Below are 15,265 nucleotides of genomic sequence, written 5' to 3' on the forward strand. Positions count from 1 at the left end.
TATGTATGTATGTATGTATTGCATTATGAAATAGGTAGCATAATTAATGACTCTGATGATTAATGGCTGAATTGGGTGGTGAAATATTTATTATTATTTATTATTTTATCGTTATATTTTACTTATTTTTTATTATTAATTATTATTATTTAATATTTTATTATTTTTATAAATAAAATGGCCCCAGATTTCATAAACAAATAAGACCTGGCCAACCACCCTTCTTTCACCTATTGGATAATTCTTAGGCCACCGCTGTTGGCTCTTACTGGGCCACCGTTGGTTTTTTTTTTTTTTTTTATCTTAATGATTAAAATAAATTATTATAAATTTTTTATATTTTTAAAAATATTTAAAAATATTCAAGATTTAAAAAAAAAAATTAAAAAATAAAAAAAATTCTAGAGCCAAGCAGGACTCCCAGCGGGAGCCACCACTGGCATGACTCCTATATTACGTATGCTTCTCTCTCTCCCTCATATCTTATTCTCATTATTATTTTTTTATTTTTATAACATAATATATGTATGCTTACGATATTTTATTGAAGCTTAGAGAGAGAGAGGAATTTTTCTCTTCTTTCCGAGAGCTCTCTCTCTCTCCCCGTCCGCCCTTCGTTATTGAACGAGCAAGATAGACAGGAATATATATATATATATATAAATAAATAAATAAAGAAACCAAACCCCCACTCTCAGGGCCCAAACTCCATTCATCAAACCCGAAAGGTCAGCGAGGCGAGAGATCCCCACTCCTTGCCCTAACTGACCTTCCTCCTACCCCTCGTCCCTTCCACATTTCCCAGTTTTTCACCGATCGAAGCCCCAACCTTTTCTTTTTCGTTTTCCCATTTCTGCCCGCTCATCGGTCGGTCGGGGAGGCTGGCTGATCCTTGATCCCCCCATATTTATGATACATATTAGCCCCGATTTCGAAGTAGCGGATATGCGATTTCCTTCTACTTGAACCTCTATCTTCTTGCATCTGAGGGTTAGCGCTCGCATGACCGTGATGAATATTTAAAATTCCGAGGTCCTCCACGGAGTTTCGCCTTCGAAGGTAAAAGCTTGACTTTTTCAATGTCATCGCCTTTTTTTTTTTTTTTTAAATAGTAAAAAAAATGAAGAAAGAATATATATGGTTCAACCTTTTCTTGCTTCGCACGAATATGATATGCTATCCCATCCTCTCATGAACAGACGTTTTTTGTGATTGACGATATTCTTGGATTGATTAAGATGATTGTCGTTCTCATTATGATATTGATTATGACGTAATGATTAGGGTTAGAGCTAGGGAATTCGGGAGAATGGATACTTCCAGCAACAATCCCGACACCCCGCACAGGAGAAGATACGGATTGCCATCTGCTTCCAGCATCATTCAGGCACCACTCTCGGCGTTGTTGGAGTACTCGGGCCTTGTTCGTGGCAGCACTGCCAGGTCTAATCACCAAGAGACCGAGGGTTTGACTCACGGGCGTGTATCTTCTCTTCATGCTCAGCTGGACCAACCTACCACGGCGAGTGCTACCAATCATGGGGAGGTCTCCATTAGGATAATCGGTGCAGGGGAGCACGACCATGATGACAGGGAAGCCACTGCCACTGGCGCTGCTACGGCTACTGCCACTGCTACTGGATTGGTTGTTGGGCAGCATCAGGGTGGAGAGGTCGCTGCTTCTAATGAGATGGCTGGCATGGCATCGGAGACTCGGGAAGGAGACTCTAGGATTGAGCGTGGCGGTGTGGGAGATGGAATTTCCCAGTCTGTTAATGCAAGTGCTGATGGAGAAGCTGCGGATGCAAGTGCGGCTAATGGGAGGGATTCTTCTTACCAGAGATATGATATTCAGCAAGCTGCTAGGTGGATTGAGCAGGTCCTTCCCTTCTCCTTGCTTCTTTTGGTGGTCTTCATTCGGCAGCATCTGCAAGGTAATTGTCTTTCCAACTTAAGCTTTGATATTGACATTATTTTTTGTTGTTCTTACTTTATTTAATATGCCAGGAAGAGATATGATATTATTAGCTTGATCCGTTTAGGAATTTGTGATGAAAGTTTTACCATTTTCCCCAAGTGCCTCAGAGTTGGGCGGACACAAAGAAGCCCGAATCTAGAACTTGAATTCTCACTTTGCTTAGAGTCAGAGTTGTTTTTAGACTTCGACTCAGGCAAAGTTAGCTTCAGCTCTGCCCCGAATGCTTCTTGTTGGAACAAAGTCGGAGTTGGAGCCTTAAGAGTCCCATGAGATGAGAAAGAGATTAGACACACAAATTTTTTTTTTCACCCAATTTGAATAAAATCTAGAAACAAAACAACAAATCAAGTGAATGAAATTAGTTGATCGATTGAGCATGTGATACCAGATAGGAATCAGAAACCTATTCATATGATTTTCTCTATTTATTTTGAGATTTTAAAAGAATTTCTCATTTTGTGAGATAAATCCCTGTTAGTAACTAGATATTAAGAAAAATGCGTCAACATATGTATATTGCAAAAGAGGCCTGTAACACCTAAGTCCTGCATTAGAAAAGGAATGATTCATGTTGATTGGGTAAGTTATGAAGGTGGTGATGGACGCCAAGTCTCACATTGGCTACTTACGAGGTGAAATTGGGGTTTACCAATGATTTTAGAAAGCTTCAATTTGACTAGTCCTTGTGGTATTATGGCACAAAACTAGCTCTTTCCCTCAGCTGTTACATGTGGTATCAAAGCCACCTAGTAAGGCCAGTCATGTAATATTAGAGTGTTGATAATTTAAGAGGGCTATGTGTAACACCCCTGTCCCAAATTGAGAACAGAAATGACTCACAGAGTGAATAAGCTATAAAGGCGGTCGTGGATGGGTTTTTCTTTTTTTTTTTTAAGTAGGTGGTCATGTATGCTAATTCCTGCATTGATTATTTACTAGGTGAAATTGGGTTTTATGAGTGATTTTATGGACGCTTTAAATCGACTAGTCTCTAGATTTAGCCCAGATGTGCTTGGCGCTTTCCTTGAGTCATTACATATAAAATTTGTGACTATTGGCAAAGTCCATAAAATAAACCTATATGATCATAACAACAACAACAAAGCAAAATTACGAAATTCCTATTTTAAATTTAATTAAGTCTCAGGTTTGACAAACTCTCTCCCTTACAAATATTGGGTTCTCAGAGTTTTATATTTCTTAGGTTTCTATACCTTATGATATTTCTTCCCCTACTACTAATAAAAAAAAATATTATGTTTCTTACCAAACTTTTTTTCTTTTTCTTTTTTGGGATAAGTATGTTTCTTCCCAAACTGAATCAAGCAAACATCATTTTTCCAGAACCAAGTCGCATGCAAACCTTAATGCTAGAATATGTCCTAGGGAATACTTTATCTAAGGTCTTTTTCCTTTCTCCTTGCTTTTCTTGACATATGAGTCAGCAACTTAGGCTCTGATGCCACTTTTGCAAGGATTCAAGGAAAGCCTATAATATCAAAATAATAATAATTTCAAGAAAAAAAAATTATAAAATTCGTGTTTTTCCCTTGAATAAAGTCTCGGGTGTGTAAAAACCTAAGATAATTCAAGGCAAAGAAAAAATAAAAAGTGGTGGACAACAAATATTCTGTACAAAATTAATTTAACACAACAAATCTGTAAATAGATGATAATGATTTCAAATGAACCATGAAGAGAATGCTGATGGGAGTCTTGTTATTGTCCGCAAGCAACTATGGATCACCTAATCAAAGCTCAGCATCAATTCTTGCATCATCATTATAGACTAGGGAGGTAGATGTCAAGGCAAAGCTCGAGAGCTAGTGGAGATGGGATGGATAGTGGCTATGCTTGGTCCTATTTGCCTGAAATCCTAAGAGTCTTGATTCGGTAATAGGTGTTGTAAATGTCAGGGCAACGCTCAAAGAGATAGAGGAGATGGGAAGGATAGTGGCTATGGCGGGTTTGATTCGCTTGAATCCCCAGGAGGCTTGATTTGGCTTGACAAAAGGTGTATGCAGTGGGGAGAGAGAGAGAGAGAGAGAGAGAGAGAGAGAGAGAGAGAGAGAGAGAGAGAGAGAGAGAGAGAGAGAGAGAGAGGGGGGGGGGGGGGGGGGAAGGAGGGAGGCCTATTTAATTAAAACTTTTTTTTTTTTTATTTTTAAGTTGATATGTGTGGGGTTGGGCTAGCTGGGAGAGTATGGGAAAGGAGGGCTGGGCTATTTATTAATTAAAGTCGAGTTGGGTTTGAAATTTTTCGGACTTCTGCTTGAATTATGAATTCAACTCTTGACAACTTTCTGTAAGTCCAGCTCTGAATCTGACTTGGAACTTTGATAACTCCAACTCCAATCTGAGTAGAGAGCAGGAGTCAGAATTTTAAAATTTGTGCACATCCCTAGATTCAACCTCATATGAATACTGAGCATTTCTTGCACCTCCGTACCACAATGGTGGTGGTGAATGCATTCTTTGGAGGAAAGGGGCCAATGATATTGAATTTCTATGGCAAGCTTTGTTGGATGATATATTCATCTTCAGGATATCATTAATTAGTTGTTGATGATAGTTAGTTTGCTTGAAGGAAGTTCATATAGATTGAATGATGATCACAGGGTAAATATTCCATGGGAAGTTATTTTTATGCTTGCAGCTAATGATGCTTTTGAAATTCTCGCCTTTTATAATGATTCCAAGGGGCTCCAATTATAACATTAACTAGTCTTTTTGGAGTATAATTTTAGGCATGGTCTGAGTATTTCCTTGAATCATTACAACTATTCTTGTCCCCTTAGCTACTTGGCCAAGGTCGTATGTATGATAAGTTTATGATTTAAAAATTTTCCCTTAGTTATTAAGTGTAAATGCTCACTTATAGTGTCTTTTCTGATGTTTTAGGTTGTTAAAGATTATATATCAGAAAATCACAGAAGAATTGAGCATGCATTTGCTTTTGTTGCTTTCCAAATCAAATTTTGTTCGTATGAAGTAAATTTTCCTTTCTAGAACTGTGTGCATTGGGGTTTCTGATCATGAGCATGTCTTAGCCCACATTGTTTTATAAGAAAACAAATGTGGGCTAAAAAATGCTCACATTTTAAGCCCTTTTCCTTTAAAGTTTAGTGACCTTGGCCTTTCTGCTATGGTTTACAGGTTTCTTTGTTACTATATGGATTGCTGCTGTCATGTTCAAGTCAAATGATATTCTACGTAAACAGACTGCTCTCAAGGTACTACAATTTGTATATCTGTATTTTAAATGTTTTGGTATGGCCTACCATTAGGGTGCAGCCTATTGATCAAGTGGCTGGCCTGGGATGAACTGTAAACTCAAACATCCTGGGTTTAATTCCACACTAGGAGTTCCCCTAAATTACCTGATATATGGTTATGGCTTGTGGGGTCATGTATCCGGGGTGTTCTCTATGGGAGTGGGATTTAAGGGCCCTACCTGTGAAGTTCTACATCACTAAAAAAATGTTTTCCCATTATTAACCAAGGGTATTTTTGGTGGCTGCAGGGAGAGAGAAAATTGTCTGTTCTGGCTGGGATATCTCTTGCATTTACAATTCACGTTGTTGGCGTATACTGGTGGTATCAAAATGATGATCTTTTGTATCCATTGGTGATGCTTCCTCCAAAAGCTATTCCACCTTTCTGGCATGCTATTTTCATCATTATGGTGAATGGTATGTTTTTCTATGGCTATTATTGTGAATTAATAAAATCATTGATATTTTAGTTGGGGGGATACATTTAGTGATTCAACATGCACTCAGTAGATCCTTCATTGTATATCAGTGAGAAAGTTCTAAGAACATGTCACTTTGTGGAAATGTTGTTAATTTTCTTCTGAATTTTGTATTCCTATGAACATTTCATTTTCTACTAGTGAGTGGTCTTTCAAACTCATTCTTCTTTGTGCTCCCACATATCTGGGGGAGTATATGTTTGTGTATATGGCATGGGAGTTTGTCATAGCAAAATTTTTTGCAGCTACACACTTCACTTTTAGTGAAGGGCAGACTTACCCTGTTTTTTTATGGCCTTTTATATTTATGTTTTGTGCTTATGGTAAGGAGGTAATTTGTTGTTATCGTCACTGCAAATTTCATTGTCTGCATCATGTCTTAGTCAGAATACTCAAGCACATAATATTATTTAGTGCGGATGCTTCTTATGAGTTTTCATTTCTTTTTCTTATTTTACGAATTTTTTTGTATGGTTAGTCTTTTTTTATACATCATGATAGTATGCTGGTGTGTTCTGGAGCATTGCAATAGTTTCTTAGGTTGGCGTTTGTTTCAGATACCTTGGTTCGGCAGGCAGCAATGATCTTCAAGTGTATTCTATTGATGTATTACAAGAACAGTAGAGGCCGAAATTATCGTAAGCAGGTGAGAATCTGGCTTTTTTAAAAAGCTTATTTGGGCTTTTCTGTGCTTGAGCATTTTTAATCATTGTTCTATTTTCCCATTCTTTCCATGAAGTAAAAAGTGTTAGATTAACACGATTCATATATATATAACTTTTATTTGCCATTAACTTCTGACCAGAGGTGTTATATTTTCCAGGGTCAAATGCTTACTTTGGTCGAGTATTTGCTGCTGCTCTACCGTGCCTTACTGCCTACGCCAGTCTGGTATCGATTCTTCTTAAACAAAGAATATGGAAGCCTCTTTTCATCACTGATGACAGGGTTGTATCTTACTTTCAAGCTTACATCCGTTGTCGAGAAGGTATTATTTTCTGTTAGTTATTTTTTTCCCTATATTCTTGTATGTTACAATGTTTCTGACCTTTTCATAAAGGATTAACTTTCTGGTAAGAGTTCATTTTTTGACATGAGATCATTTTCTTCTCCTCCAACCCTCCTTTTGTTTTCCCTTCTCTGGGTGGTGATGTTCAGGTGCAATCCTTCTTTACGGCATTAAAGGCATTATCACGTAAAGAGGTGCATTATGGGGCTTATGCAACATCAGAGCAGGTAATGTGGATTTCCTTTTTCACATGCAAACACAGACACATCCAAACACACAGATGCATGGTCTTTCAGCTTCTTTTTATCTCTTTCGGGTATGAAAGGAATTATCACAATGTCAAAAGAAAGTAGTTGAGGCTTGGAACAGATAGGCTGCAGACACAGCTTTTTTTTCTGTCCCATTAACTGTTCTTTTACCTTTCTGTAGCAGTTATGCATAGAACCAAATCATCTTACATGTGATTACTTGTCATACTCCCTTAACAGCATATCACTATGTGCATGTTTGTGTGCGTGCAGTTTGGGTTCGTATGCATGTGTACATATGTTGATATTTGGAACATTCTTCTGTTGCATGCCATACTTATTTTCTTTTACCGATATGGTGAAACTAATGCAAGTTTTTACACTAGGATTGAGTTTTTCCTTTTCTTTTAGTTTTAGTTATTAATTTGTAGTATATGATTTAAACCCAGGGATTCCAACAGATGTCATCCATCATCTTTGTAATTATATCAGTACGGGTTTAAGCAGCTACAAGCCTGCTGCAAGGTAGCTTGTCGACCTGTTTTTGTGATAGGAAATCGAAAAACTTATTGAAAACCTCAAGGGGTTGGCCTAAGTGGTGAAGGCCTTGGTCTTGGGGTATCACTCCCTTCAAGGTCCAAGGTTCAACACCTCATGGGTGCAAACAATCTTTTGGGGCCACACCCCTCGGCGAAAAGTCAGCGATTTAACCAGTTTTGCATAGGGAAATTTCCGAGGGTGCGGTGCATGGGACCTAGGTCTTTTTGCAGGGGTGGGTCCCAAGGGTCCTACTTTGGAGAAGTTCCCCGACATTTAAAAAATAAAAAAAAAAATCTTATTGAATGATGTAAATGGAGTACAAGATAGAAACACCTAATTAGAGACGAAAAAAAGATACAAGGAAATAATGAAAACTCAGCCCATTAAAATCAATAACAGATGCCCAAAGATACAAAGTATTGAAGAAGGTTTTAAGCTTGTACCTCGTCCGCTCGTGGTCTTTAAAATCCGCGTCCCTCCATATACACCACACCAAGATGTGCTCGTGGGTGTCTCACAACCTCGAAGAAGAAAGAGTGGAGGAGGAAAAGAGAAAAGGAAGAAGAAGAATAGGAGGAGAAGACGTAATGCCTGCTGCGGGGTTAGGATGGCGACGGAGGATAAGATGAAGAAGAGAGAAGACATTGAGAGATAGGAGTCGAAGCCAAATTGCAGAGGGAGAAGAGAGAAAATAAAATGAAATTAAGGTTTTTTTTTTTTATTCTTTTATACTAGGGTATGCGGTGCGGTGTGGGTTTGTAAAGCTCACAAGACTAGATAGCTGGTAGCAGTAACTTATAATACAAAGTTGTATCACTAGAACATCACTCATGGGCGTTGCTCTTGTACATGAACCGTGTACTTGGGCTTTCCTATTCTTATATTTAATAAAATTTTATTTACTGTTTAAAAAAAAACAAGTTGTATTTATTGGGATAATTTTGCAAACTTTTAATTAAAATGGAACAATTTTGGCACCAAAGTAGTCACATACTTTCTTCCCGAATCTTGTCCTTTTAATTTGATCAGTAAGTTCTGTAATTTGTATACATATCTTTTGTGGGCAATAAAGATATGAATGGATTTGTTAAACCTTGATTTACACCATTGTTGGCTCTAGCAACCTTGCAATGGAGTAAGAGGTGGTCTACAAATTCCCCATGCTTTCTGCACATGCAACACCATGCCAACCTATCATTGGGATAGTTCAAACCAATTGAATTATACAAAACATTGGTTTTTGTCTTAGTCCTCGGTTTGGCAGGGGCTCCTTGCACATTTTCTTATGTTACATCGTTTTGAAATTAAAAAAACGTAGAGTTTAAATGCCTCAATAAAAATGCTGAAGTTGTGATGTCACACTTTAATATCGATAGTTTTCATTGGGGCCCTGCTTAGTCTAAGATTTTCAGGTTTTTTTGCATCTCCTTCAGTGTTTGTGAAAATTCAGGGCCTGTCTGGGATTTCAAGTTTTTATGTATTTAATGCAGGTTAATGCTGCGGGCGACATGTGTGCTATTTGCCAGGAGAAGATGCATTCTCCCATCCTACTTCGTTGTAAACACATATTTTGTGAAGACTGTGTATCAGAGTGGTTAGTTTATTTCTGTTAATTTTGCACTCTATACTGTTTATCTGCTTTTGCTATTTAGGTATGTTGGCTTGGCTGGTCTTAATTTTAGATGTTGTGTGCCTTAGCGTGGTCAATTTGCCTGCTTTGTGCAGTTTAGAGTTGATAGTTGACCAAATTTATAAGGACTTCCAGGACCTAGTATACGTTTTCTTTTAGCTTGGTAAATCATTTTTTGGTTTTTGGTTTTGGTTTTCAAAACTTGTGCCCTTTTTTTAGCCTTAAATTGTTAGAAGGTTTAGGCTAGCATTACCTGTGAATATTGGGTAGGGGTGCTCCAATGCAAAATCACACTGCTTACGTTGTTAGGCCATTTGATGACTAATGGTTCCGTTTTCTCAGGTTTGAGAGGGAACGGACGTGCCCATTGTGCAGGGCTTTGGTCAAACCTGCGGATCTCAGATCATTTGGGGATGGATCAACTAGTCTGTTTTTCCAGTTGTTCTAAATTCTTTTTGCTTTTTAAACCAGGGAGTTTTTCTGCTTTGAAGACCTGAATCCTTATTCGAAGCAGCCTTCTCCCAATCTTTTAATCTAAACAGGTAATTCGGCCACTCTGCCATGTTCATGTGTTGCTCTGGAAAGTTAATTTTAAGTGCCTGGCTAGAATCGAACTGGCAATATGTTCATATGTTGTAATTGAGAAAGGTTGGAAATGTATGTAACTACGGAGGAAGTTCTCGCGAGGACTTGCCATATATGTAACTGTTCGTTTTCCCATGAATGGATGATTTTTTTCCCCCTTTCTGTTTGTCTCAGTTCTCCCACTTTATCATTATTCTCCTCGATGGGCCTGATGTTTATTTCTCACAACCTCTCAATTTTGAAATGTTCTGCACTTCGATTTATTGTGTGGTGGAACCTTAAAAAGTTTCATGTGTCCAAACTGTGGGAAACGTGCGACGCTATTTAGTTCGTTGGGAGAAAAGCTGTAGCAGACCGAGCATTCATATTCTTTCTTTGCGATGTTATCTGATCATGAACGATACCGGGCTCGGTAGTTCAACATAAAGCTTGTGATTTGACAGTGTACTTGTGAGTGTTTTGTACATAATTTCCAGTGGGAAGAGTGAGCTTCAAGTAAACATAAAATAGAGGGAAAAGCCAAAGAAAAATGCTAAGCATTTGCACCGATTATCGGTGCCTTTTTAGTTTTCCTTAACTATTAAGAAATGATTTAAATTATTTTTTTTTCCTTAACGGTTAAGAAATATCTTTCTTAATATTAAAAAGAAAAAAGAAAAAAAAGAAAGGCATTTTGGAGATGATCGGTCAGTTCTATCGGTCTCCGTAGAACTGCCCAAAACCAAAGGTCCTTTTACCTGTCTAAACCAATGTGTCCCTTGTGTATTCACCATTCGGGTGCATTATGGACCACCCTATCAATATGAGTGGTGGCAGGGACAACTTTCTTATACTTTCCTTTTAAATGAGTGATATTTTTTTTTTCCCTTTTTAATTCTAAGTTTGAATTTTAAAATTTTCAACATTTACACGTTAGCACGTATAATTATATATGAAAATTGCAAGTATAAATAGTATTTTCTTTTTGCTTTTACAAAATAATGATTCTCCTTCGTACTCAATCTTATAAAGAGTAACTTTCATTTTAAAATAGCTGTACAAAAAGAAAGTGTAATTAGAATGCGTGAGATATTGATTAATTAGACATGCAATGTCAAACATGTCTCTTGCTTGATTGCTTTGTATATTAAGAGTGATTTTTTCTGTTTTCAATTAGTTCCCCATATGGTTTGGATTTCAGGTAACCGCAATCGGAAAGAAGAGTCCACTTTTCATAGTTCATGTATCAAACAGAATTATATACATCATTGAGTTATGATGTATAATATAATATTTGTCTGTTTTGCAATGATCCATCACAATGACTTGCAATTAGTTCTCAGCCTAAAGAATTGGGTATAAAAACATCAATGAATGCTAAGTTCATTTGCGTTTTAAAATAAACAAATAAAATTCGTAAATCCAAATCTTTACATTGAAGCACTGCAATTTATCTTTAGGATGGAAAACGTACTGACTTGGACTGAAGAGCACAGCAAATCCCAAATATGATTTAACAGACGCAAGAGCTGCTACACCATTTCTGTCATGAAAATTTAATAAATAACAAAACAACATGACAAATCATCCCAAACAAGTTCTGCTTCTTGCTCTGAAATGACGGCAGACTTATTTGCGCTTGCTATTGCTGGCTTGGACTACGAGAATGACATGAAAAATACTTGAACCTGTACTGAGTTACAGAAAACACTTGACACCAATCCACTCTCCATCAAAAAAATAAAAACACCAATTAATACCAACTGCAGGAAGTACGTAACTCCCCTCATTGCTCCTCTTTCTCCTATAAATGAAAAATGGAAGGAAAAAAATAAAAAATAAAAGAACAAAATATTAAATCTTTGATGAATAAAAGCAAACTCTATTCAGGAAGAAGATTCAGAGGGTCTTTTTGTATCATCTTCCTCGGAAACTGAGGTACTCAGACTCTGTGGTACCTTACTTCCTAGAACATCCTTATTTTCTTGCGGCGGCATGGGCACGGGAAAGCTTTCCTTCATTACCGGTGGGCTTACAGATGGGGGAACCTCAGATGGTGAAGGAGGGGATGTAGGTGAGGGTGGGGAAATGGAGAGCATTTTGGATACTCCTGGGTAAACTTCTGTAACTTCTTCAATGCCTTCATCTATATAGACAACATCCTGCATGGTGAGTTGGTGGTATTCAACAATTTCCCTTAGGAAGCGGTTCTCACGAGCATATATTGAATTCTCATGGGCCAATCGTGCCTTCTCAGCCAAAAGTGTCTCCAATTGAAGGCGGATCTGAGATCAGAAATATGTTCATTAGGAACAGTTGACGGTGGACCTGAGATTCATTCTTCATGCTTCTTAGCCTAAATAATGTAACAACCTAATATAAGAATATCCATGATCAAGCTGAACTCTAAACATCTGAATAAACAAATGAAACAGATGCATATGCATTAATTATTCTTGTTGCTCCAAAAGCAAATAAAAAGTAAAATTACCAAGTCATCATCTGCACGGTTGTCTCCCTTCTCGCGATTCTCTCGAAGTAGTTTATTTTCTTCTTCAAGTTGAGCACATCGTTCCTTTGCAAAAGCAAAATCTGCTTTAATCGTTTTCAGCTCCCGAAGAAGTAGTTTTGCTTTGGCAGCTGTTGCCATTGCAACCTGTAACCCACACAAAGGCCAATTATGCATTTCAAAGCTAAAATAGGTTCATAAAAACTGAAATGTGCAAATACATAACCGATAAAACTCAAATTCAACAGTCTGAATGAGATGCATACTCCATCACCAACCTTTGGATTGGCTAATCTGACATGCATAGTTAACAAAATCAATTGAGAGTTGCGATATCTCAAATCCTGAACTTAAATCAATGGAGTGTTCTCTTATGTGGGCATGAGTCACATAAGCATTCCATAAAACAGTTTTTTTATTTTTTTATTATTATTTTAAATGCTGGTTTTATAAATTTAAATTCATTTGCTGTAAACTTCTTTCACTTTGTATAAATGTAGGATGCAAGGGTTGGGGATTAACACTGTTTGGATCTCAGTGTAATCAATAAACCGAGGTATTCCTCCCCTGCCAAGTAAGTTGACATGAAATATAACTCTTATTGAATCTAATGAATTAGAACGTTCTCTATGTCCACAACTTGAACCAGTCATGCACAATTACATAGTTGCCACCTTACGTCGCGAGATGCCTTGAGTTGAGTTTCATGTTTGGTTTGGATCTGCAGTTGTGTTGTTTGCATGAGCCATGGACTATTCACATCAGGCGCCTGATTTGGTGCCTCAGAATTGTCTCCTCTTCGCTTAATTTGCAGCTTTCGGGTTTCTTGGATGATGTCTGCTGTCTTATTTTCCACTATCATACGACCTTCCTGGAGAAACAAAAGGAAATTGTGAAGCAATAAATTTACATTTCAATACTTAAAAAATATATGAAATATGAAGTATACTTGAGTTTCCTCTCTCTCTCTCTCTCTCTCTCTCTCTCATAAAGCTAGGAGCATAGCTACCTCTTCTACGATGCTCTAAACCACATCAAGGTCCAAGAAATCATGTGAGATTGGGACAAAAATGAGGATTTCATTTTAGCTTGATGACAGTTCTATTCATATTGAATTTTATAATCCCAGTCACATCAGTTGATGTGACATATTTTAATTAGTTTTTCATTTAACTGGTTGACTTATGAGCCCACTTAAAATGTGCCAAATCAATTGGTGTAACTGGAGAGGAAACAAATCTAAGATGAAGAGTAGAATTGCTCAATTTTTAATTACACCTAATTAATACAATCAGTTAGAAAATATTCAGCTGGAAAAGGGAGCAATAACTAAACCATCATATATGTAATTTAAAGGGCGTGATGACAATATTTGATATAGATTTTAATCATGTTACCTATAAAAAAAAAAGATTTTAATCATGTAAAATGAAAACAAGAGAATAAGATTTAGAGATGAATACAGCGTCAAACTTGCCAAGAATTGATTTGGCATGACAAGGTAAGCAAAATAACATAATTGAAGAAAACAAACCGTTAACATGAAATGATTTAACAAATTTTACCTCAAATGCCTTTTCAAAAGTGTCACCAATGTGATTAAGGGAAGATGTGATTGCATCCAAACCCTTCCGTAATTTAGGATTGTCCATTTTTCTGAAGTTCTCAGGTGCTGGATTTGATTGCTGGAATTGATATCAGAAAGGACAGCTTATATATAAAATCAGACAATGGAACTCAGCAAGTGGAATGAAATGGCCAAAATGTAAGTAGTACTGGATTAGATAGAAACAACGGATTCCAGCTTCAAAACTAAGTGATCATATCTTTGCTAGCTGGTGTTCACGGCATGCAAGAAAAAGATGTTAATTTTGTATGCTACCTGGCCACCTGTTGAGGTATTATAGCCCGGCGCTCTCATTCGGTCAGGCACATTATCTTGCTGGGACATGATATCATCCTCCAGAATTGCTTTAGCTTTTCGAGCCAGAACACCCCAAAATCCAGATTTGGACTCACTTTTTGTTGATGCATCCCCATAGGCAGGAAAGCTCTGTATTTTCAGACATGACATCGCATCACATCCACAGAAAAATCTAAACAACAAAATTTGTATATCTTCACTAATCAAATTCAGTTCTCACAAATAATCAATGATTTGTTCTTATTGTTGAGGATTTGTGTGGCATGTGGTAAAGTATTTTGCTACAGCAAAGAAACAGAAGAAAGCGATCAACTTTTACATTTCTGATCAAAACTGGAAAACATCGGCAGAACTAACAATCTTTGACAAAGAACATGCCCTGTGTTGAAAATGGAAGCAAGAAAATCCAATAAAAAAAGATCATAGCGGTTCCAATATCGGAAAAGATGAAAAAAGACTAGATGACATTCCACATTGAACAAACAAACAGGATCTGCTTGTTGAAAAAACCTCGGAGACATTTAATAGTTTTGCGTTACCTTAAAAGAGAGAGAGGGTAAAAAAAGATAACAAAAGTGAGATCATAAAAGAGAGAGAGAGAGAGAGAGAGAAGAAGACCTTGGAAGGATAGGGGTGATGAGCAGAGTCTGCGTAGGCGGAGGAGAGAGACGATTCTCGATGAGCAGCGGAGGCTCGAATAGCCTGAGCGGCAAGAGAAGAGGAGGATGAATCGGGTAAATTATGATCGTCGTCGGGCGGGTGATGAAACTCTTCCTTGAAGGTGGATGCTCTCGAAATGCCGTGCCTTCTCCGGTAAGCCATTTCGCTTTTGCTTTTCCTTTTGGTTGGTATGGAGTATTTGTCTTCCTCTTCCAAAACCAGCACCCATATAAAACATAAACGCCACCGTCACCGTCACCGCCACCGCCGCGATGACAAGAAAAAAGAAACTAGAAAGGAAGAAGGAGGAAGATTCTCCGGTCAGTCCGGCGGATCCCTTTTGGACTGAGAACGTGTTCCCTTCCCACGTCTTTGTTTAACAAACTCTTCCGTTCTTTAATCAAAAGCAATTTGGAGAGAGAGAGAGAGAATGCCGGTTAATCTATGTA

General features: G+C 37.6%; 2 protein-coding genes across 3 annotated transcripts; one reads left to right on the top strand and one right to left on the bottom strand.

The window, feature by feature from the left end:
* The first annotated feature begins 566 nt into the window (after positions 1-566).
* On the top strand, positions 567-9,910 carry LOC122275748 (RING finger and transmembrane domain-containing protein 2). Its single transcript, XM_043084961.1, has 9 exons — positions 567-1,059; positions 1,285-1,934; positions 5,135-5,211; positions 5,502-5,670; positions 6,290-6,378; positions 6,556-6,720; positions 6,891-6,968; positions 9,020-9,123; positions 9,502-9,910. The coding sequence occupies exons 2-9, from the start codon at positions 1,310-1,312 to the stop codon at positions 9,605-9,607; spliced, it is 1,413 nt and encodes a 470-aa protein (XP_042940895.1). The 5' UTR covers positions 567-1,059; positions 1,285-1,309; the 3' UTR covers positions 9,608-9,910.
* Positions 9,911-11,075: 1,165 nt separating this feature from the next.
* LOC122275749 lies at positions 11,076-15,265 on the bottom strand. 2 transcript variants are annotated; one of them, XM_043084963.1, is made up of 7 exons: positions 14,775-15,265; positions 14,115-14,285; positions 13,798-13,917; positions 12,912-13,103; positions 12,215-12,379; positions 11,682-12,008; positions 11,076-11,527 (listed from the first exon to the last, which is right to left on the bottom strand). In XM_043084963.1, exons 1-7 carry the CDS (start codon positions 14,976-14,978, stop codon positions 11,510-11,512), a joined length of 1,197 nt encoding a protein of 398 aa, XP_042940897.1. In that variant the 5' UTR covers positions 14,979-15,265; the 3' UTR covers positions 11,076-11,509. The 2 variants fall into 2 exon arrangements, with proteins under 2 accessions (XP_042940897.1, XP_042940896.1); XM_043084962.1 differs by having other exon boundaries at positions 11,076-12,008.

The sequence above is a fragment of the Carya illinoinensis genome, chromosome 9 (genome assembly GCF_018687715.1).
Source record: "Carya illinoinensis cultivar Pawnee chromosome 9, C.illinoinensisPawnee_v1, whole genome shotgun sequence".
Classification (NCBI taxonomy): Eukaryota; Viridiplantae; Streptophyta; class Magnoliopsida; order Fagales; family Juglandaceae; genus Carya; species Carya illinoinensis.

What these genes read in the sequence shown, in the direction of transcription:
- LOC122275749 (XM_043084962.1), bottom strand. Translation starts at nt 14,978, where the DNA reads ATGGCTTACCGGAGAAGGCACGGCATTTCGAGAGCATCCACCTTCAAG. An exon ending in CTTTTGAAAAGGCATTTGAG is followed by an intron (nt 13,104 to 13,797) that starts GTAAAATTTGTT and finishes TTGTTTCTCCAG; the next exon opens with GAAGGTCGTATGATAGTGGA. An exon ending in ACCGTGCAGATGATGACTTG is followed by an intron (nt 12,009 to 12,214) that starts GTAATTTTACTT and finishes TTCTGATCTCAG; the next exon opens with ATCCGCCTTCAATTGGAGAC.
- LOC122275748 (XM_043084961.1), top strand. Translation starts at nt 1,310, where the DNA reads ATGGATACTTCCAGCAACAATCCCGACACCCCGCACAGGAGAAGATAC. An exon ending in TTTCATCATTATGGTGAATG is followed by an intron (nt 5,671 to 6,289) that starts GTATGTTTTTCT and finishes CGTTTGTTTCAG; the next exon opens with ATACCTTGGTTCGGCAGGCA. An exon ending in TTACATCCGTTGTCGAGAAG is followed by an intron (nt 6,721 to 6,890) that starts GTATTATTTTCT and finishes GGTGATGTTCAG; the next exon opens with GTGCAATCCTTCTTTACGGC.